This window comes from Loxodonta africana, chromosome 15 (genome assembly GCF_030014295.1).
Source record: "Loxodonta africana isolate mLoxAfr1 chromosome 15, mLoxAfr1.hap2, whole genome shotgun sequence".
In the NCBI taxonomy this organism is placed as follows: Eukaryota; Metazoa; Chordata; class Mammalia; order Proboscidea; family Elephantidae; genus Loxodonta; species Loxodonta africana.
The window spans coordinates 2,547,258-2,568,538 of NC_087356.1; the positions used below are offsets into that span (position 1 = coordinate 2,547,258).

At 46.2% G+C, this 21,281-nt stretch overlaps 1 protein-coding gene across 2 annotated transcripts in view; it reads right to left on the reverse strand.

Moving 5' to 3' along the window:
- LMAN2L (lectin, mannose binding 2 like) overlaps positions 1-21,281 on the reverse strand; it is a 32,308-nt gene that overhangs the window by 9,755 nt on the left and 1,272 nt on the right. For both annotated transcript variants that reach the window (XM_010601360.3, XM_003422001.4), the window contains exons 2-4: positions 21,147-21,265; positions 16,938-17,055; positions 16,108-16,190 (exon numbers count right to left, since the gene is read on the reverse strand). In XM_010601360.3, coding sequence (XP_010599662.1) covers positions 16,108-16,190; positions 16,938-17,055; positions 21,147-21,265 — 320 coding nt within the window. The remainder of the gene's footprint in view (positions 1-16,107; positions 16,191-16,937; positions 17,056-21,146; positions 21,266-21,281) is intronic.

The following is a 21,281-nucleotide window of genomic DNA, read 5'->3' on the forward strand; positions in this document are numbered from 1 at the left end:
TCAGGGATACAGGCCCAGGAAGGGACTCCACTCTGTACTTGCCTTCAGTAATTCTCCTTGCTCCCAGTCTGGGGGTGCCTGCAAAGGCACCTCTAAGACTCTGGAGTCTGACTTGAATCCTTCTCAAAGATCACCACGTGGCACCTGGGTACTGCCCAGGTATATACGTATATACACCCATCTCCTCACCTACCAGGTAAGCTTCTTAAAGAAAAAATTATTTATTATGCTTCTCTGCGTATCTCCACGACAGTCCCATCCCTCCCCGCAAGGGCGGTGCTTTGTACACAGCAGGTATTCTGAAACACCTGTTTGAATCTCTCCATTCACAACAGTCACTCTCAAATTCTAAAACACTATGAGCGACAGGAAGATAAATCTATTAGGACTCAGGAAGAGCACTGCCAGAGCTGGGTCCTGGATGGTGTTATCCAGCCGTGGTGACTGTTCTTAGTCAAGAGCGTTCCGGTCTGCTTAACCTCGCCCTCACGTGAGACCAGCCGCCACGGTCAGCTGTGATGCGTGGTCAGCCTGCGGGGTCAGGCATGTGAGACCAGCCACCAGGGGTCAGCTGTGACGCGCGGTCAGCCTGCGGAGTCAGGCACGTGAGACCAGCCGCCAGGGGTCAGCTGTGACGCACGGTCAGCCTGCGGGGTCAGGCACGTGAGACCAGCCGCCAGGGGTCAGCTGTGACGCGCGGTCAGCCTGTGGAGTCAGGCACGTGAGACCAGCCGCCAGGGGTCAGCTGTGACGCGCGGTCAGCCTGCGGGGTCAGGCATGTGAGACCAGCCGCCAGGGGTCAGCTGTGACGCGTGGTCAGCCTGCGGGGTCAGGGTAGACTGTGCTCCTCAGGGTTTCAGGGGCTGGTTTTTGGGAAGCTGATCACCAGGACCTTCTTCTGACGCACTTCGGGGTGGACTGGAACCTGCAACCTTTTAGTTAGCAGTCAAGCGTGTTAACCATTTGCACCAACCAGGAACTCCATCCACATTTAACTCCTCAGGGCCAGGTTCCCCCACCACAGGGAGAAAAATGAAAGTCTCCCCGTGTCCCAGCCACTTTCCCGTCTACTTCAGAAGTTCTCCCTCCAAAGGAGCTGGAGAAGCCAACTCGCCCTTAGAAATGGTGAGCCAACCATCCCAGAACAAGCCGGTGCTAGGCAGTATGGAGAGTGAGGGTGATGGGAGGAGAGGGTAACACGAGGCATGCCACTTTTCTGGTGAGCTCCCCACTACCCTAGACGGTCAACATGCAAGTGGAGATGCAGCTGAGACCTGAGGCTGGTGACTCTGGGACAACAGCCACACAGACTCCCAACAGAAGGAAATGTTGGGTGGACACACAAGAGGATGAGAGGTGGCCATGGCGTGTCAAGGGTTGAGTACCTGGACTCCAGGAGAGTATCGCCTCTTCTGGGTCTGAGGGGTCCAGCAGGTTGTTACAAAAACAAGAGGGCACAGAACAGGAGACCGAGTCAGAAAGAAACAGCCATGGACGAGCTATAACCCAGCTGTGATGGGTGAACAAACCAACCTCAATCCCCAGGCAGGATTTTAGAGCCCACAGGGGGCATTTGGCAGGTCCCGCACACCCCTAAATGACATGCACGATGGTGTGTACGGCTGCTTGCACGTTCTCCTGAAGAGGTCTGTCAGGGCCATCAGATTCTCAAAGGAGTCCACTAGGAAGACTTCTCTAACCCAGGGAGGGCCCTGACGCCTGCAGAGGGAGCCTTAAAAATACACAGCATCACCCTGTCCGGGCAGGACCCCCATGCCTCAGAGTCAGAAGATCAGGCCACAAGTTTGTATTCAGACTACAGTTTATTTCTGCAGCAAGGGCAGAGACAGACAGGGCTCAACTGTTCCAAATTCCCATGTCATTTACCGATGGGATCTCAGGATCTAGTTCTGGCCAAGAAGACAAAAACCTCACTATTTAAGAGACAATGAAATTAACTCTAATTCAAAGGGATCCTTTACCCTCTAACTGACCCTTCTGAATGACTGTTGTCACTCTAACCGACAGCGCAAGGGCGAGGAAGCAGCCAGGGGGGTGCCGCAGCATAGCAGACTCAGAAAAACCACCCCAGGCTAAGGGTAGTTAGCTTTGCTCCAGAAAACTGCCAGAGTCCTAAGCTACAAGGGCGTCTACACAAGCTCAGCTCAGCCCTGCCCTGTGGGAGACGAGGGTGAGGGCGGAGAGCCCCAGGCATTCCTCCAGCACTCAGCACCTGTCAGGAGCCAGACATGGCTCCCGATGCTGGGGAGTCCACGGGGAACAAGACAGACAAGGTGTCCGCTCTCACTGAGCTGACGTTTTAGTGGAAGACACAAGCAATGAGTGAAATTATTTCAGGTAGGGGTAAGTGCTATGATGAAAATAAAATAGATATGACAACAGAGACTAATGGGGGCTATGTCTGTGAAGAAGCTACATCTGAGCTGAGAGCCAGGTAATTAGAGGGAGTCCAACAGAAGGGCATACGACAGGGAAAACAAAACTAAACCCGTTGCCATCCAGTCAACCCCAATCCGTAGCAGACCCACAGGGTTTCCAAGGCTGTGACCTTCATGGAAGCAGACTGCCCCACCTTTCTCCTGAGGAGCGGCTGGGGGTTCCAACGGCTGACCTTCCAGTTAGCGGCTGAGCGCCTTAACCACTACGCCACCAGGGCTCCTACATGACAGGAAGGGGCAGGGAAACCAGAGGAATGGAAATGGGGAACCCGGGGGTGGAAATGGGGAGAGTGCTGACACATTGTGGGGACTGCAACCAACATCACGGACGATCTGTGTATGAATTACTGAATGGGAAAGTAATCTGCCGGGTAAACTTTCACCTAAAGCACAATAAAATGTTCACAGAAAGAAAAATTAACAGAGTTCATGTATGGAGCATCTAGTATGTACCAAGGACTGTTCTCTAAGTACTTTTACATAGAAATAAAAGCTGGCATGTATGTGAAAAAGAACATAGGGGCCCGATATGTAAGCATAACCATGAGACTGGCGCAGTCAAGGAACTAAAACAGTGGGGATGTCTGAAACAAAGCTAGTGAGGAGGAGGGTGGTGTGACAGAGGCTACCATGACAGACAGAAACCAGGCCACACAGGGCCTTACAGGCACAGTAAGCAGCTTGAGGTGGGCCTCAGAGCACCTCCCAGCTGTCCTTCTCTTATGCCACTGGTACAGTATGTATAAAAAAACAAACAAAAAAACCCTTGCCATCGAGTCGATTTCAACTCATAGCAACCCTACAGAACAGAGTAGAAGTGGTCCATAGGGTTTCCACGGAGCGGCTGGTGGATTCCAACCGCTGACCTTTTGGTTAGCAGCCAAGTTCTTAACCACTGTACCACCAGGGCTCCAACAGTATGTATAGAGCTCCAGAAAGATATGTAATCAATCAGGGGATGACTGTTGTCAGTCGATTCCAACTCATAGCAACCCTACACGTAACAGAACAAGACATTGTCCATGACTAGATGATTACATTATCATAAAACTATTTTACAATTATCATTCAGAACAAGGAATTCTATACTCTCAAGCACATTACAGAAATGGGTTTCTGATGAGAAAGCTCCTAACTTCAGTGAACAGTTAGGGAAGAGAAGGATTATAAAGATGACCTGGGCAGCTCTGATGACTCCAAGCCTTGTTTCACTTATCACCCCCAGGACCTGTGATCAGAAGTTTAAGCTGCAACTGTAGAAAGTGCCTAAGCCAACTCCTCGCACCCTTAGGGTGCTGCTTTACTTTAAACAGAGCCTGGTGTGAGATCCAGGTTTCTGGTAACAGCCAGGCGGGAGATAGGCTAGACCCCAGAATCACTTGGGGAGCTTTTCAATGGCGAAGATATGTGGTTTCCTCGGCCAAAGAGCCTCATTAGTAGATCCAGGATTGGGGCCTGGATTATGTATTTCTAAAAAGCATCATAGATGATTGCGCTGTAAAGCCAAGTTCAAGAACCCCTGCACTGGTACAGCACCTCTCAGCTATGTGGTGGAAATTTCTCTCCTTCAGCAATTCATGACTCGGCCCTCAACTTTCAACCTCCCATTAGCAGTAAGTCTTTAAACACTATCTCATTGTCTCTGCCAAGTCAGGAGTTCATGAAGTGTTTCTTGGGTAGCCACTAATTTCACACAGCAGCAAATTTTCTTTCCCTGGAAAGCAGCCAGAACTGAAGGCTGAAGAGCACAGAGGCAGGTAAGGTGGCAGCTTCCTAACACAGAAGTCGCCAGATGAGTACCTCCCGCCAATTGTCCAAATTAATTGTTGTCTGCAGGATGGACAAATGTCTTCTACTTTTTTCTACCACAAGAAGGAAAAACGGACCTCTTACATGATAATTTTATCTCCAGCATATCTGGATTGAAAAGAGACATGGAAGCCTGTGGACTTAGGAAGCCCAAGCTAAAGTTCCAGAGGTCCGGAGCACATGAGCTGCAGACCCCTGGACAGAACGAGGGGCACGCACGGCCTCTGTACTCAGGGAGACCTCAGTTCTAACTGCAGTTACGCTCTACTCACAGCTGTGTAACCTTGGGTGGATTACGACCCCCTCTGACCTTCCACTTTCTCACCTGTAGACGGAGAGAATACTACACAGCTCACAGGATTAATTATAAAGATGAAAAGAGATATGCATATTGTACAGAGTCTGGCATTCAGGTGCGAGTAAATAAAGTCGGTTCAGTGAATGACTAATGAATCTCTGTTGTTGTTGTTAGGTGCCGTTGAGTCGGTTCTGACTCATAGTGACCCTATGCACAAGACAACAAAACACTGCCCCATCCTGCGCCATTCTTAAAATCACTGTCATGCTTGAGCTCATTGTTGCAGCCAACGTGTCAATCCACCTCGTTGAGGGTCTTCCTCTTTTTCGCTGACCCTCTACTTTGCCAAGCATGATGTCATGTCCCCCAAGTGTCTGTCAGTTTGTCGTACTGCGCGGAGGCTTGTGTGTTGCTGTGAAGCTGGAAGCTATGCCACCAGTATTCAGATACCAGCAGGGTCACCCATGGAGGACAGGTTTCAGCTGAGCTTCCAGACTAAGACAGACTAGGAAGAAGGACCCGGCAGTCTACTTCTGAAAAGCATTAGCCAGTGAAAGCCTTATGAATGAATCGCTAGATACAAATAACGTTCACAGGTACTGGGCTGTAGGCACGATGCCAAATGCACATCCTCTACTACAGTAATTCTAGGACTATTGATCGTTACAGACCAGTACGAGCTCTAAACATATTTTGGGAAACAATAGGGTTCCTAATTATTACTATTATTTATTAATTTCTTCCCCGCTAAATACATTAAAATATAATAATGAAAAACTACCACTATATATACGCTATGTCTAGAAACTGAAGACTGGGGCTGGGTTTTGCTCTGCATAGTTTCACCACTAATAAAATTAAATATTAAACAATCATAAAGTAATTAAAAAAGTACAGTAAGACACTCACACACAAAACCAACCATGTATAATAAGCACCATTTTATAAAAGGGCATTTTAACAGAGAGAAGGAGAGAGGGAGAGTGTTACATAATCATCAGGTAATTCCACAATAAGACAACTGGCTGCATTTAGCGCTTACGAAAAAAATCACTCTTTCTATTTCTGAGCCTGTGAGAACTGTTGCCAACCAACGCGAGCTCGTGGACAGTAGCCGGAGCCAACCAACCCGAGCTCGTGGACAGTATCCAGGAGCCAGTCTTCTAGAGCAGTATCTTCCAACCCACACCACACTGCAGTCTAGCGGGCTGGTAGTTTGCCCTCTGGAACCCGACGTGACAAAAAGGTGGTGGGGAGTGGAGAAGGAGTGAAGAACAGAGCCAAAACAGCTGCCGCCAAGAGGTTTCCAAGAGGCACCTTGGGAATGCCACTTAGGGATGTGGGATGTGAGTAATAATGGCTACCTTTCACTGACAGCTTACCCTGTGCCAGGCACTGTACTGAATACTGTACGTGTGTGTGCTCATTGAATTCTCATAATAACCGCAAGCGGTAGTATTAGTATCACAGACACTAACACGTTTCACAGATAAGAAAACTAGCCGACGATAACACAGGTACTAAGTAACAGAACCAGGATTTGAAACCAGGTAGTCTAGCCCGAGAGCCCCAACTCAATCACTATGTCACACTGCCCTCAAAATCAACATGGAAAAATGTTTAGTAAATACCAAAATAAAAAAACCAAACCCAGTGCTGTCGAGTCAATTCCTACTCATAGCGACCCTATAGGACTGAGTAGAACTGCCCCATAGCGTTTCCAAGGAGTGCCTAGCGGATTTGAACTGCCAACCCTTTGGTTAGCAGCCATAGCACTTAACCACTACGCCACCAGAGTTAATACAAAAAAAAAAAAAAAAAAATTAGGACTCTAACAGTATGTACCCTGAAACCCAAAAAAATACTGAAGAATGATTCCAGATTAGAAGAGAGGAGAAGTAAAAGTGCATATAACACAGGATCTGGGATTTCCTTGTGCTCTAAAGGTCATCACTAGGACGACTGGTAACTCTGAATCAGGTCTGTAGGTTAGTAACAGCATCGTTACCAATACGAAGTTCCTGATTCTGACCTCTGTGCTGTTGCTATGTCAGAGAACAACCCCTTGTTTTTTAAGAAAAAGATACTGAAGTATTTGGGAGTAAGGGGCGATCAGGGAGGCAATTTAAGTCTTAACTCGCTCAGAAAAGATTTATACAGGCATGAACATACGCATGCATGAACATGTGCACACGTGGACACACACACGTGAACACAGAGTGAAAGAAAAGGACAAAGCAAATGTAGTAAAATGTTAACATTTTGGAAAATTCAAGTCAAGAGCATCCAGGTATTCTTTGCAGTGCTCTTGTAACTTATCTGTAAGTCTGAGGCTTTATCAAAATAAAAAATAAGATTAATCTGAATCTAGCATTAACCTTTTGTCTGTATGAAAATTTTCAAACCAAAAAAAAGTTTTTTTAAAAAATCAGAGCATACGACCTGATGCAGTGTCTTCTTTTTGGAAAGATGTTGGTATGGTCTTATTCTTTCGGCCCTGATTTCCCTGTGAGGAGCAGGAACGGCTTTTATATAAAACAGAGAACTAATAAGAGAAACGCCTCTCCCACAGCACCTCCATCTACTGATAACCCCCTTGGATCATCAGTCAAACACACGTCACTGCCACTTCCACAGATGGGCCTGGGACTTTTCAGACTCTTGAAACATCACAAGTAGCTGGGTCCCACGGTAATCTTCACCCATCACGAGTAGCTGGGTCCCACGGTAATCTTCACCCATCACGAGTAGCTGGGTCCCACGGTAATCTTCACCCATCACGAACGAGTAGCTGGGTCCCACGGTAATCTTCACCCATCACGAGTAGCTGGGTCCCACGGTAATCTTCACCCATCTAACCCTTTATGCAGGAACCTGGATGAAGTTTTTTTTGTTGTTGTTTTTGGATGAAGAGGTGACTGGTTAACTCAGTAATCACTATTTTAATAAAGGTGGGTAACAAGATGGGCAAGATTCTCACCATATTATCAGGTAATATGAGAAGACCCCTGTTCAACAAGCCCCAAACTACCACTAATCTATACAGTGACTCTGTCCCTAAGTCTCACAGCTCAATGGAAGGACAGGGAAAAGTGGCGCCTCCAGGTTGGCTGACAGCCTGGAGGACCTTCACATATGTGAGTACTGCTATGATATATCCTTTAAAAAAACTCAAGAAATGACTTTAATCCTATTTATTTTTGTTGTGACCTCACTAGAACAAACCCAAATCACATAATTTGAAGATTTCATAGGAAGAGTACTACAAAACCAAGAAACTTAAATTTGGAGAAGCCCCAAACACTGAAGTTTATAATCCACCCTGACAAGTGCCAAGATTCTGAACAGCCTAATGAGTATGTTTTCATTTCACTGCTGTCCATCATTGTGATAAGACGTGAATACATCCTACCAATGAAAAGAGCGAGTAACTCGACAGAACAGAGGATCCCCACCAGCTCTACACAGGGGAGCCCGTGAACCTCCTAAAACTCCGTGTAAAATTCTATGTGTGTGTACATCTTTCTGAGGGTCCACCACTTTCACCAGATTCTCAAAAGTGTCACCGCCCAAAAAAAGGTAAAGAATCCAGAGCAAAGCATCCTCTGGAGCACCTGCTTTGCTTCTCCTTCCTCTCCCCCTTTCACTGGTCCAGAGAAGCGGCACCTTCTCCTTGCCTTCATTCAGTGCTAGAACACCGTGTTCTCCATGCTTCTCGTCAATGAAGCTCCATCTCAAGAGCTTGCCAGTACTCCACAGGCCTGGCTTCCAAAGGAGTCTCTCTTAGAAAACCTGCCCCATAGGTCACACCCAGGTTGGATAACACCGTGAAGAGGTCACAGAGCTCCTTTAATAATGCAGAGGTGCTCTCTGCCCAGAGTTAAGAGGCCAGGAACGATCAGTGTCTTCATCAAGATAGAGACTTGAAGGAATGTGTTTTTAAACTGGATGGCACAGTATTAGCAACTATCTTCCAGTTTCACAGGAGGAAAAACAACCATCACCCTAAAAAAAATACGGGGACGGGCCGGCAAGACCTCCGAGCTGGCTTGATCTGGGAAGAGAAGAGCTGTTCTCTCCACCCGCCACCAGCTGTTCTGTCTCCCTGGGCTGAGGCCCAAACAACTCACAGGGAAGAATGAGGGCCAAGTCTGCAAAGGGGTGCACGTCTGTGTTTTCATTCCAAGGCATTTTATCACCATACTCTCCATTTCAACTGAGAGAAGATGTTCACGCTCCAATATTACCACTGAATTCCCTGCAACTTTTCACAAATATCTGGGATCATCAGCTGATGACCTCATTGTGGCAAGAAAAACATGATCAGATCAAGTTTTAATTATCATTTCTGGGATAACAGCTTTATGGAGATACAATTCACATACCACACAATTCACCCATTTAAAGCATACAATTCAACGGCTTTTCTCATAGTCAGTATTATGCAAACGTTACCACAGCCAATTTGAGAATGTTTTCGTCACCCCAAACAAAAACCCTGTGCTCCTTAGCAGTCACTCTCCCCACTTCCCACCCCACACCCCGACCCGTCCAGCCGCTGACAAGCACCATCTACTTTCTTTCCGTACAGGTTTGTCTATTCTGGCGTTTCATGTACATAGAGTCATGGCCATGTGTGGTCACGTACGGTCTTCTGTGACTGCCTTCTTTGACTTAGCCTGTTTTCAGGATTCATCCATGTTGGACAGCCTACCAGTATTTCACTTCTTTTTATTGCTGGATGATATTCCATTGCATGGATATAGCACATTTTACCCACTCACCAGTTCATGGACATTTGGGTTATTTCCATTTTGGGGCCATTATGAATAGTGGTCCTATGAACATTTGTGTAAGTCTTTGTGTGGACGTATGCTGTCATTTTTCTTAGGTATATACACCTGTGAATGGAATTGCTGGTCATACGGTAACTTTGTTTAACCATCTGAAGAACTGCCAAACTGTTTTCCACAGCAGTTATGCCATTTACATCCCCGCCAGCAGTGTACAAGGGTCCCAAGATTACCACATCCTCACTAACAGTATGTCTTTCTTAGTTTCCTCAACTTAGTGGATGTTAAGTGGTATCTCACTGAGGTTTTCATTTGCATTACTACCATGGTTAATGATGGTAACCATCTTTTCATGTGCTTATTGGGCATTTGGAGCCCTGGTGGCCCAGTGGTTAAGAGCTACGGCTGCTAACCAAAAGGTCGGCAGATCGAATTCACAAGCCGCTCCTTGGAAACCCTACGGGGCAGTTCTACTCTGTCCTATAGGGTTACTGTGAGTCGGAATCGACTGCATGGCAGCAGGTTTGGTTTTGGTTTTATTGGCCATTTGTGTATCTTCTTTGGAGAGCTATCTATTCAGATCCTTTGCCCATTTTTAAACTGGGTTGTCCTTTTATTACTGAATTGTCAGATACAAGTTCTTTATTAAGGTTTTCTCCCATCTTGTGGTGGTCTTCTCACTTTCTTGATGGCATTCTTTGAAGCACATAAATTTTTAATTTTGATGTTTAATTTATTATCTCTTTCACTACTTGTGCTTTTGTTATCATACTGTGGATTCATTGCCTAGTCCAAGGTCATGAAGAACTATACCTGTTTTATTCTATGAGTTAATTTTTGTATATGGTATGCAGTAGGAGCCCAGCCTCCTTCTTTTGCACATGGATATCCAGTTGTTCTAGTACCCTTTGTTGAAAAGACTATTCTTTGCCCATTGAATTGTCTTGACACCCTTGTCAAAGACCAACTGACCATAAATATGAGGGTTTATTTCTGGACACTCAATTCTATTCCACCAATCTATGTCTACAGTCCTTATGCAAGGACCGCATTGTTTTGATAACTGTGGCTTTGTAGTAAGTTTTAAGTGTGAGTCCTTCACTTTGTTTTTATTTTTCAAGATTGTTTTGGCAATAGCCAAACAAGTCCTTTGTATTTCCATATGAATTTTAGAATCGGTTTACTCATTTCTGTGAAGAAGTCAGAGTTTGATAAACAGGAACTGCGTCAAATCTGTAGCTTAATTTTGGAAGTACTGCCATTTTAATATTAAGTCTGCCAATCAATGAGCACCCATGTCTTTCCATTTATTTAATTCTTCTTTCTTTCAATAATGTTTTGTAACGTTTAAAGCATAATTCTGTACTTACTTTGTTAAATTCATTTCTAAGTTTTTTTTTTTGATGATAGCGTAAAGGGAATTTTTCTTAATTTCATTTTGCAGTGAACACTTGTTCACTGCAAGTGTATAGATACACAACTGACTTCTGTATATTGTTCTTGTATCCTGCAACTTTACTGAAATGGTTTATTAATTCTAACAGGTTTTTGGGGATTTTTTAAAGATTTTCTACATACAAGATCATGTCATCTGCAAATAGAGATATTTTTACTTCTTTCTCTCCAATCTGGATGACTTTTATTTCATTTTATTGCCTAACTGTCCTGGCTAGAATATCTAGGACAATATTAAATAGAAGTGGCAAGAGCAGACATCCTTGTCTTATTCCTGATCTTAGAGAGGAAACGCGTTTAGTCTTTCATCATTGAGTGTGATGTCAGCTGTGGGTTTTCCATAGGCTCCCTTTATCAGGCTAAGTTCCCTGCTATTCCCAATTTGTTGAGTGTCTCTTATCACAGAGGTGGTGAATTTCGTCAAGTGTTTTCTCCCTGTCTACGAGATAATCACACAGCTTCTGTCCTTTATCTACTTACGTGGTATATTACGTTAACTGATTTTTGGATTTTAAACCAATCTTGCATTCTTGGTCACGGTATAAAATCCTTTTTATGTGTTGCTGAATTTAGTTGGCTAATCTTGTTTTTAAAATTTTCAACAATATTCATACAAGATATTGGTTTGTAGTTTCCTTACAACGTCTTTGGTTTTGGTGTCAGGACAAAACTGGCCTCACAGCATGTGCTGGTTCATGTTCCCTCCTCTTCTATTTTTTTTTAAATGTTTGAGAAGAATTTGACGTTAATTCCACTCTAAATGTTTGGCAGAATTCACAGTGAAGCCATCTGGGCCTGGGCTTTTCTTTGCTGGTAGTTCATTACTAATTCGATCTCTTTACTTGTTATAGGTCTACTCAGATTTTTCCATTTCTTCTGTAATTACCCTTTGAGCAGCTCTTTACAGCAATCTCACTAGGGCACAGCCAGATTCGGAGGCTCCTGACTTATTCACCTGAACGACAACTGCAGAACTGCTGACGTGGAGACTGATGACACGATATGTGACTTTGGGGAACCAGCTGTGGTCTCAGACAGCCAAGTCCAAATTCGACTTACGTACTGAATTTCCTCGTCTTCTACCTTGCTCTTTATTTTCCCAGTATTTCCTTATGGACAAATGTGGTAGGAAGTAAGTTAAGCAATGGGGTCTTGTGTGCCCTGGTGATAAGGAAATGAGACCAAAGCAAAGTTTTTATCAGTGCCTTGAGGGGTCTGAGGAATTACTGCTCTGCTCACTCTCCTGCCTGCTTCTGTCCTCCTCGTGCGTACAGTGTATCTTCCACACACAGCACTTGCATTTGCAAGTTTTCAAAAGGTGCAGCATCTGTCACCCTCTTCCTATGTGTTCGAAATAATAAGACTGCACTCTGGAGTCAGACCCACTACCTGTGTGACATTTTTAATCTTTCTGCACTTTAGTTTTCTTACCTGCAAAGTAGGGATAATAACAATACCTACCCTACAGGATTGTTGTGAGAAGTAACACATAGAAAAATGCTTCGAACAGTGCTTGGCACCTTTATCATATGCCAGTGTCTGACATCAAAGCAAACCATCCCACTGACAAAACACATCTGATGTTGCCTGCTAGGATCATTTCGGGTTCTTGGGCTTTAAAAAGGAGTACACACTTCCTATACTCTCTGGTGGAATGGAAGCTCTAAGAACTGAAATTACAGAAAGCACACATGAAAATAATGGCTCCATTCCCAAGGAAGGAATCAACCTGAGAGAAGGACAGTGGGATGGGAGGCAGGAGACCACCACAGGTTGGAAGCACAGCCTCTGCAAGCAGGTAGACCTGGGTTCAAAAACTGTCTCCACCTCACCTTACCTGTCACCTTGAACAACGCACTTACTTCCTCTGAACCTCTGTTTACTCACCAGTAAAATGAGAAAAACAATAATAACTTTAAGGAGATTTAATAAAGACTGAGACAATAATATATAATGTACCTGGCACACAGTAGCCACCTAATACATAACCCAGAAAACCAAACCCACTGCTGTTGAGTTGATTCCGACGCAAAGCAACCCCCTCGGACAGAGCGGAACTGCCCCACAGGTCTCCAAGGCTGTCACCTTCACAGAAGCGGACTGCCACATCTTCCTCCCGAGGGGCTGGCACGTTGGAACGGCCAACCTTTCAGTTAGCAGCTGAGTGCTTAACCACTGCACCACCTGGATGCCTACCTAATAAGTAAGAACTGCTTTTATTAGTTTTATAAGGAAACAAGGACCTGATGTTTGTCCCTGGCTTCTCAACACTGGCTGTACACGTGAACTACCTCGAGGTTTTTAAGACATAAGGCTTCACCTCAGACTAACTGAATCAGAGTATCGGGTTGGGACCTGGATATAAGGTTTTTTTTTTTTTCCCCCTGAATTGTGCTTTAGGGGTAAGTTTACAGATCAAATTAGTTTCTCATTAAATAATAAATAGATGAATTATTTTGTGACATTGGTTGCCAACCCTGTGATGTGTCAACACTCTTCCCTACCTTCTCCACCCTGGGCTCCCCATTACCATTTGTTCAGTTTTCCTGTCCCTTCCTGCCTTCTCGTCTTTGCTTTTGGGCTGGTGTGCTCATGTAGTCTTGTATACATGACTGAACCATGAAGAATGTTCCTCATGTGTGTTACTGTCTGCCCTATAGGCCTGTCTAATCTTTGGTTGAAGGGTGAACCTCAGGAGTGACTTCACTACTGAGTTAAAATGGTGTTGGGGGCCATACTCTCACAGTTTCTCCAGTCTCTGTCAGACCTGCAACCCTGCTTTTTTTTCGTACGCTTGAATTTTGTTCTTCATTTTTCTTCCACTTTGTCTGGGACCCTCTGTTGTGATCCCCGTCAGAGCAGTCAGTGGTGGTAGCCAGGCACCCTCTAGCTGTTCTGGGCTCAGTTTGGTGGAGGCTGTGGTAGTTGTGGTCCATTAGTCCTTTCAACTCGTCTTTTCCTTGTGTCTTTGGTCTTCTTCACTCTTCTTTGCTCCAGCCAGGATGGGATCGGTAGCTGCATCTTAGATGGCCGCCAGCAGGCTTTCAAGACCCCTGGACGTCAGTATGTTCAAAGCTCTGCAGTTAATTCCAACATGCAGCTGGGCTTGAACACCACAATAGCTGGCCAGAAAAGTGGCCCCCATTTTTACCATCTGAAACTAATTTTTTTGATTAACATCTACTCTCCTTATAAAATCAACTCATCAGATCTGCTCTCTCAAATCAGAACTACTACTATCCAGTGGCGAAATGGAAGCTTAGAGAGTCTGAGCAATTTGTTTCTGGTCCCAGAGAGCCAGGTCTAAAGCTCTAGGTAATCCCTGAAGGCCATGCCACTTGTTGACATTCATTGCTAACTACCACTACATCCTCGGCGTGGCTGCAGATCTAGTCGTGACATGCCGCTAATTAAAACCCTCTCATGCACTTACTACCGGAACCCTGGTGGTGCAGTGGTTAAAGTGCTCGGCCGCGAACCGAAAGGTCAGCAACTCAAACCCACCAGCCGCTCTGCGCAAGAAAGATGTGGCAGTCTCCTTCTGTAAAGATTTACAGCCTCGGAAACCCTGTGGGGTGGTTCTACCCTGTCCTATAGGGTCACTATGAGTCAGAATGGACTCAAAAGGCAGTGGGTTTGGCTTGGTTTTACACATTTACTCCCTTAGAACAAAGTCTGGACTCTTTCACAGGAACATCGCCTTTCAGAAGCTGGCCTCAGAATGGGCACAGTGGGGATGTCACATGCCTGCAGACCGTACTGGTGCTGGGATAAAGAGAAAATCCACCCACCACCCGAGGAAACGTGGCGGGCTAACGTGGCAAGGGGGACAGTGTTGATACTAAAGAACGCAAGGTGCACGCTGGCCCCAGGGCTGTGCACATGGCAGGACAGCTGGCCCTGGTTTTCTTGTCTTTCTAGCCTCATCTCCCTCCTTTCCTCCTTTAGATCCCTCACGCTCACTGTCCTCTCTCATCTTAGCATCTTCCCACGCTCTGCCCTCCCCGCAGCACATGGGCTCCTTATCCTGCAGCCTTGATACAAGTGTCACCTCCTGGAGGAAGCCTTCCCCACTGCCACCACCACTACCAATGCCCGACTCCAGGTGAGCAGCTCCTGCTGCGTCCTCTCACAGTGCCCCACGGACTCCCCATCAGAATTCCCACACATCAGGGCCACTGCGCTCACCAACTCCAGGGCCCGACGCCCAGAAAGAAGATGGAGAAGCAGCTCTGTAACCGACCCACAACCAAAGGCTCCCTCCCCTAACTTGGGCCTGCCTCGCCTTGGGCTCCGTGAGGTGAGCTCTGTGGGAAACGTTAAGAACCGCTGAGCCTGGGTGTTGCATCCAATGATCGTGCTACTGTTCTTGCCGTTTTTTTCTTAAGTTTGAAATTTTTCATAGTAAACTTCTGGCGAGAAATTAAAATCTCTATTGCTAACCTGCCTGCACTAATACTATTTAGCTACAAGATATCGACAGCAGCCTGTCAAGTTATAACCACTTTCCCACCATTTGGTGACTGTGCCACAGGGCAGAGAATATAACCCTGTCACCAGTAAGAGGAAATGCTGAACAACGCTTTAACCAGCTGCCACGAGGCCAGCTCTGACTCACGGCAACGCCATGTGTCTCAGAGTAGAAATGCGCTCCACAGGGTTTTAAGGGCTGAGTTTTCAGACGTAGACTTCCAGGTCTTTCTTCCGAGGTACCTCTGGGTGGCCTTGAACTTCCAATCTTTCGGTTAGCAGCTAAGCCCATTAACTGTGCCCCCCAGGGACTCTCAGAGAGCCCCTAGGGCCAGCCAACAAGAAGCAGGAAGCTTTGCAAACACCCAGATGCTGGGTTTCAATGAACTGCTGGGATTTCATCAATTTCCGAGGAGGAAGAAGAAACAGATGCTGGAAGGGTGAGCAGGCCGCAGATGGGAGCGCAGTAGTGATACTTTAGAAGTCAGGGGCCAGCTCAGTTAAATAAACTCAGCTTGCTCTGGTGCTGACCTAGAGCCAGATCGCCAGCCAGTCAAGCAGACACTGCTCAGTTTCAGAGGCTACCTTAAGTGCACAAGATAGAACATCTCTAAAGGCCCCCATTCGCAACCACTATTCCCAAAGGACTGCGTGCTCACGAACAGTTCTCCCTAGGAAAGCACTGATGACGACAGTAACTCTTGAAGCTCCACAGATGAAGAAAATGGGACCAAGGCCTGACTTTCTACCCCCTCTGTTCCCTCCTGAGGCAAAGGGCTGTGCTGTCGGCGCAGCTGACCTAAGCACTAACACTTGCCATTACCTCTTGCTGCTTCTCCTCATTGGGGTAGGTGTCTACAAATACTCCCAGCCCCACAAATTTGTCCATGTTTCCAAACACAGGCCCTAGAGAGAGAGAACAGATGATGAACAATGAAATAAAGCCAAGAGCTAATAAAGGAATCATATATCTCCATGATGGAGGAAAAAGTGAAATTCAAGTGACTCCCAGGCCTCTCTCAGCATAAGAAGACACAGGTAAAAGCGCCCAGCAAAGTGCATGGCCTCTAAGCAGCAACCAGTAAGTATCTGCAGTTGTTGGCTGTTGAAGGCAGGGGAGAGAGAACGCCACTGCGCCTTGTTTACCTCCTGAATCCAAACTGGTTGCTAAGGCACCCCTACGGAATTGTTTCACAAACACTTGGTGAAGACTGTGCCCCCGAGAGAGAACTGAATTCCCAAGGTCTACTTTTCGTTACAGAAGAAATTAGGTCAAATCAGGCTGAGCCCACCACCTAACGAGAGCAATGGCTCCAGCAGCACAAGGAAAACTGAAAACTCTGCTTTCGACTCAGCAGTGCTGAGATCTTTCACTGCGCATACCCCGAAGAAATCCGCTCACCCAACCGTCAGTGCTGGGAGAGCTAGTGCCTTCACTGGGCCAAGAGGCCAGGTGGTTTCACAGAAATCCCCGGGACGAGTCAGGCTTACCTTCTTCTTCGGACTCAGGGCCCAGACAGGCCAGTCTTCATCCACACACACCGAGGGAGAGGAAAAACTGCTGGCATGGTGGAGGAGTACCCTCCTCAAAAAGAGGGCATGTACAAAAGCAGGCTGCCGCACCCCACAAAGGAGTAACTGGGGTCCCAGTACCTGGCTGCATCCGATCCTTCGTGTACCAGATGGCCAGGCCGTCCCCGTGCAGGTTCTTCTTCCCTTGCCCGTGGATCTTGAAGTGCACCTGCAACTCCCAGTCTCTCAGGAAACATGGCTGAAGTGAAAAAGACAATCAACCAGCAGAACGACCCCTAAAGCCCTCCCGCTCTCACCAGCAATCCAGGGACTGGGAAACGCAGATGTACTTAACACTAAGCTGAGGGCTAGAACCAAAATCTAAGACGTGCTGGTAAAATTAAGCAGATTGAGCCACTCAACTCTAAGAGATTTAACAAGAGAAGTGAATCAACTTCCAATTACCTTCATCATCGCCCTGCAGGAACAGGACAGTGCTCCCAAGTTGGAAAAGGCAGACGTATGCTAAGTTAGACTGTTACCCCATATTCACCCAGCAAAATGTCTCAGCCTACGTGGCACAGGTAGCTAAAGTAATACTCATCTTCAACTTAGCATCGCCCCTTATGGACAAAAAGAATCTAAAAGCTTGGAATGAGGTCAAAGCCTCATTCCTTACAAAAGAATAAGAAAAGATAAGTCATTATGTAAAGGTTTCCAGGAACAATTAGCAGATGCTATACCCAGTGCTGTCGAGCCGATTCCGACTCATAGTGACCCCATAGGACGGAGTAGAACTGCCCCATAGAGTTTCCAAGGAGCGCCTGGCAGATTCCAACTGCTGACCCTTTCGTTAGCAGCCGTAGCATTTAACCACTACGCCACCAGGGTTTCCCAGCAGATGCTATAAACAACTGTAATTAGCTAGACGTGGCCCTCTATCAACTGAGGGGGAGCCAGGGCTCACAAGCGAGAAGGTGTGTGTTACAGCCCCCCAAATCCTCACGCCCTTGGCCGTGACGCACAAATGCACCAGAGGAGAACACCAGGATGCCCACCACAGAAACATCCTCTGGTGGGAACCACAAGGAAGGTGTGCACTCATCAGACTCCGGTTTGTTTTTTGCCTTCTGAATTGCAGAACAAAAATGGAGGAGGCAGCAGGTAGATAGTTAAGTACTCTAAAATAGCTTCAGGGAGAAACTTGAGTATTTGGTTTAGGAAAGCTCCTGGATAACGCGGTTCACAGTGAATACAGAAGGGAAGGGGGAGCAGATAAACCAGCTGGGTTTAGCCAGAGGCTGTCCAAATAGATTGGCTCTGACTCTTGAGTACCACGTTGCCAGATCATTTCGGTTTTTGATTTCTGGGATACTCTTCTAGGTGTTAGTACCAGGAGAACACAGGCAAAATGAAAGGGGTGGAGTACTTCTAAACTCAGCAAAACCCAAACCAAACCCATTGCTGTCAAGTTGATTCTGGCTCATAGAACTGCCCCACAGGGTTTCCAAGGAGCAGCTAGTGGATTTGAACTGACAGCATTTTGGTTAGCAGCTGAGGGCTTTAACCACTGTGCCCCTAGAGATCCTACTAAAAAAGAAACCTGTCACCTGATTCATCCAGAGATCTCTGGAAAGCCCAGGCAAGCCCTGGGGAGCAGCATATACCTACGGCCATCCTTGGACCCTATAGAACAGAGCAGAACTGCCCCAAAGGGTTTCCAAGAAGCAGCTGGTAGATTTGAACTATCAACATTTTGGTCAATAACTGAGAGCTCTTAACTACAGTGCTACCAAGGCTCCAGGAAAATTCATCAAAGATGCCTGAAATCTGCAACAGTTTACCCTAATCTGATGAGCCTAGGCCCTGTCTTGTCATTTTGGGTTCTCATCTCTCTGATGTTTCATTTAGACTTCAGGGCAAGAGTGAAATTCAGTGGCAGGAAGCTGCCCCATAGCAAGAGGGTAGGTAGTATGGCACTGGGAAAAGGGTAGGCCAGAGTTCACACGGGGAGAAGGGCAGCCCAGAGCTCACACTGAGCCAAGAGGCTTCCACCATTGATTCCTGGCTCCACATGTAGCCTGTACCATGCAGTTCTGCTCAAGGCGATGTTCTGAAATGGCTGCACCTAAGAAGCACCTGGGTGCTTTTTAAGATCCTGCCACCTGGGTCCAAACCAAAACCAAACCCACTGCCGTCAAGTTGATTCCGACTCATAGTGACCCTATAGGACAGAGCAGAACTGCCCCATAGAGTTTCCAAGGAGCGCCTGGCGGATTTGAACTGCTGACCTTTTGGTTAAGCAGCCATAGATAGCACTTAACCACTATGCAACCAGGGTTTCCACTACCTGGGTACCACCCTGTTAAGGACTGAACTATGTCCTCCAGAAGTATGTGCTATAAATTCTAACTGCTATACCTGAAGCTATAATCCCATTTGGAAATGGATTCTTTGTTATGTTAATAAGGCAGTATTCCTGCAGGCTGTGTCTCCACTCAATATTCTTGAAGACATAAAAAGAGCAGGTTAGGTGTAGAGAAGCAAGCAGGGATGGGAAAAGAGAGATACCAGAGATCCCCCGGGAGCAGAAGCTCAGAAGACACAAGGACCTTCCTCCACAGCCAACAGAGAAAGCCTTCCCCTAGAGTCGGCACCCTGAATTCAGGCTTCTAGGCTCCTAAACTGTGCGAAAATAAATTTCTGTTTGTTAAAGCCACCCATTTTAGTATTTCTGTTATAGTAGCATTAGATAACCAAGACACACCACACAGGCATTGATTCCGACAGACAGCCAAGTTTGAGAACCACTGCTGAAAAAAATGCACTTTATTCAAATACCTCAGCAACAACTCCATAGCTCATTCTAATAGCCAAAAAACAAAGGACATAAGTATCAGAGAAAAGGAAAAAGGGCAGGACAATGAGACCCTAGACTAGAACAGCTACTAAGAGTGATGAACAGATAGGAAGACAGCAGCAAGGGATCGAGCTTTGGGCATAATCATTTAGTAACCCTAAGAGGCCCGTCCCCTGGTGGTGGAGTGGTTAAGTGCTAACCTAAAGGTCGGCAGTTCGAATCCACCAGGCGCTCCTTGGAAACCTTATGGGGCAGTTCTACTCTGTCCTGTAGAGTCGTTACGAGTCGGAACTGAATCGACGGCAACAGGTTTGCAAGAGTCCCATCAGCAACTCTTACAATTGGTCTAATACAATAACCTAACAACACACATTTCTGTAACAAAGTTAACTTTTCAAAGGCTTTTCACTTGTACTGCCTTATTTTAGTCTCACAACACTGGTGAACAAGTAGAACAGGTATTCTGAAACTCATTTGACAGGTGGAGGGACTCAAAACTGCAGTCAAATAACCCGTCTGCCTAGGGCTCACGGTGGGTCTACAGCAAAGCAGGGTCTGGAGCTCAAGTCTTTCCCACCGCCAACCCTTCGCCTCTTCTACCAGAACATGCTGCCCCGCACTCTGTCCAAGAACGAGCTCAGCACTAGAACCTGGGTGAGGAGGCCAGCGCCGGCAGCGCGCTCACGGAAAAACCTCCACCTCTATCGCTCTGCTCCGTTAGAATTCTCTGCCACGGAAAATGAACAGGAAAAAGAAACAGTTCTTATTTTCTGAGGTTCACCAGCTACAACTAATGAGAAAAACCATGCAAAAAGAAATTCTTAGCTTATGAGAGCCCAGAAGAAACTATCAAAGGATGCCAAGGTCATCCCCCAAATTAAAGTAGTCCTAAAAGATGTAGAAAGACCCCTGGAAACCAAAAAGAGAAGCATCAGCTTGGACTTGCACAAAAATCACAGCGCAGCCACACCAGGAAGACTGCGTTCACTTCCTGCCACCATACTTCAAGGTAGACAACGTAGCTAGAGAAGGTCCAGAGAAGGACAAATAAAATGATCAATGGCTCAGAGTGGCTTTCTAAGGAAAATAAAATTTAAAATTCGACTACAAATTAAAATAACAAGGGGAAGATACTGGGACAGAGTGTGGGATAAATTTAATAGTCTTCTACTTTACAAAGCAAAATAACATGGATTAAGCTATTAACGCCCAAGAAGTAGCACTATAAGGCGAATTGGGAACTAAAGACATTTCAGAAAACAGATTCAAAATAAATTATTTGGGTATAATTAGGACAACAGAAAATAGTTCTGTAAGTATCTGATTTCTCTGTCATAAAGGTCATCATCACGTCTGAAACCAAGATCCTTGTAATATACACAACACTGAAATCACTCGGGGTGGTGAGACAGTAAAACTAAGGTACTGTGCCACTGCTGGGCTTTTTAGAACTTTTAAGTCACCAGCGTAGGACAGAGAAGGGTTCTTACCACCCGGTTCCACAGGGCACCCTGTTTACTTTGCACATCTGGAGTAAGTCGGATACACTGGGTCATCACCATGGCACTGCCCAGGAGATTCCACAGTGGAGAACTGCCCGTGCCGACACCTGCAGGGAGGAAGTA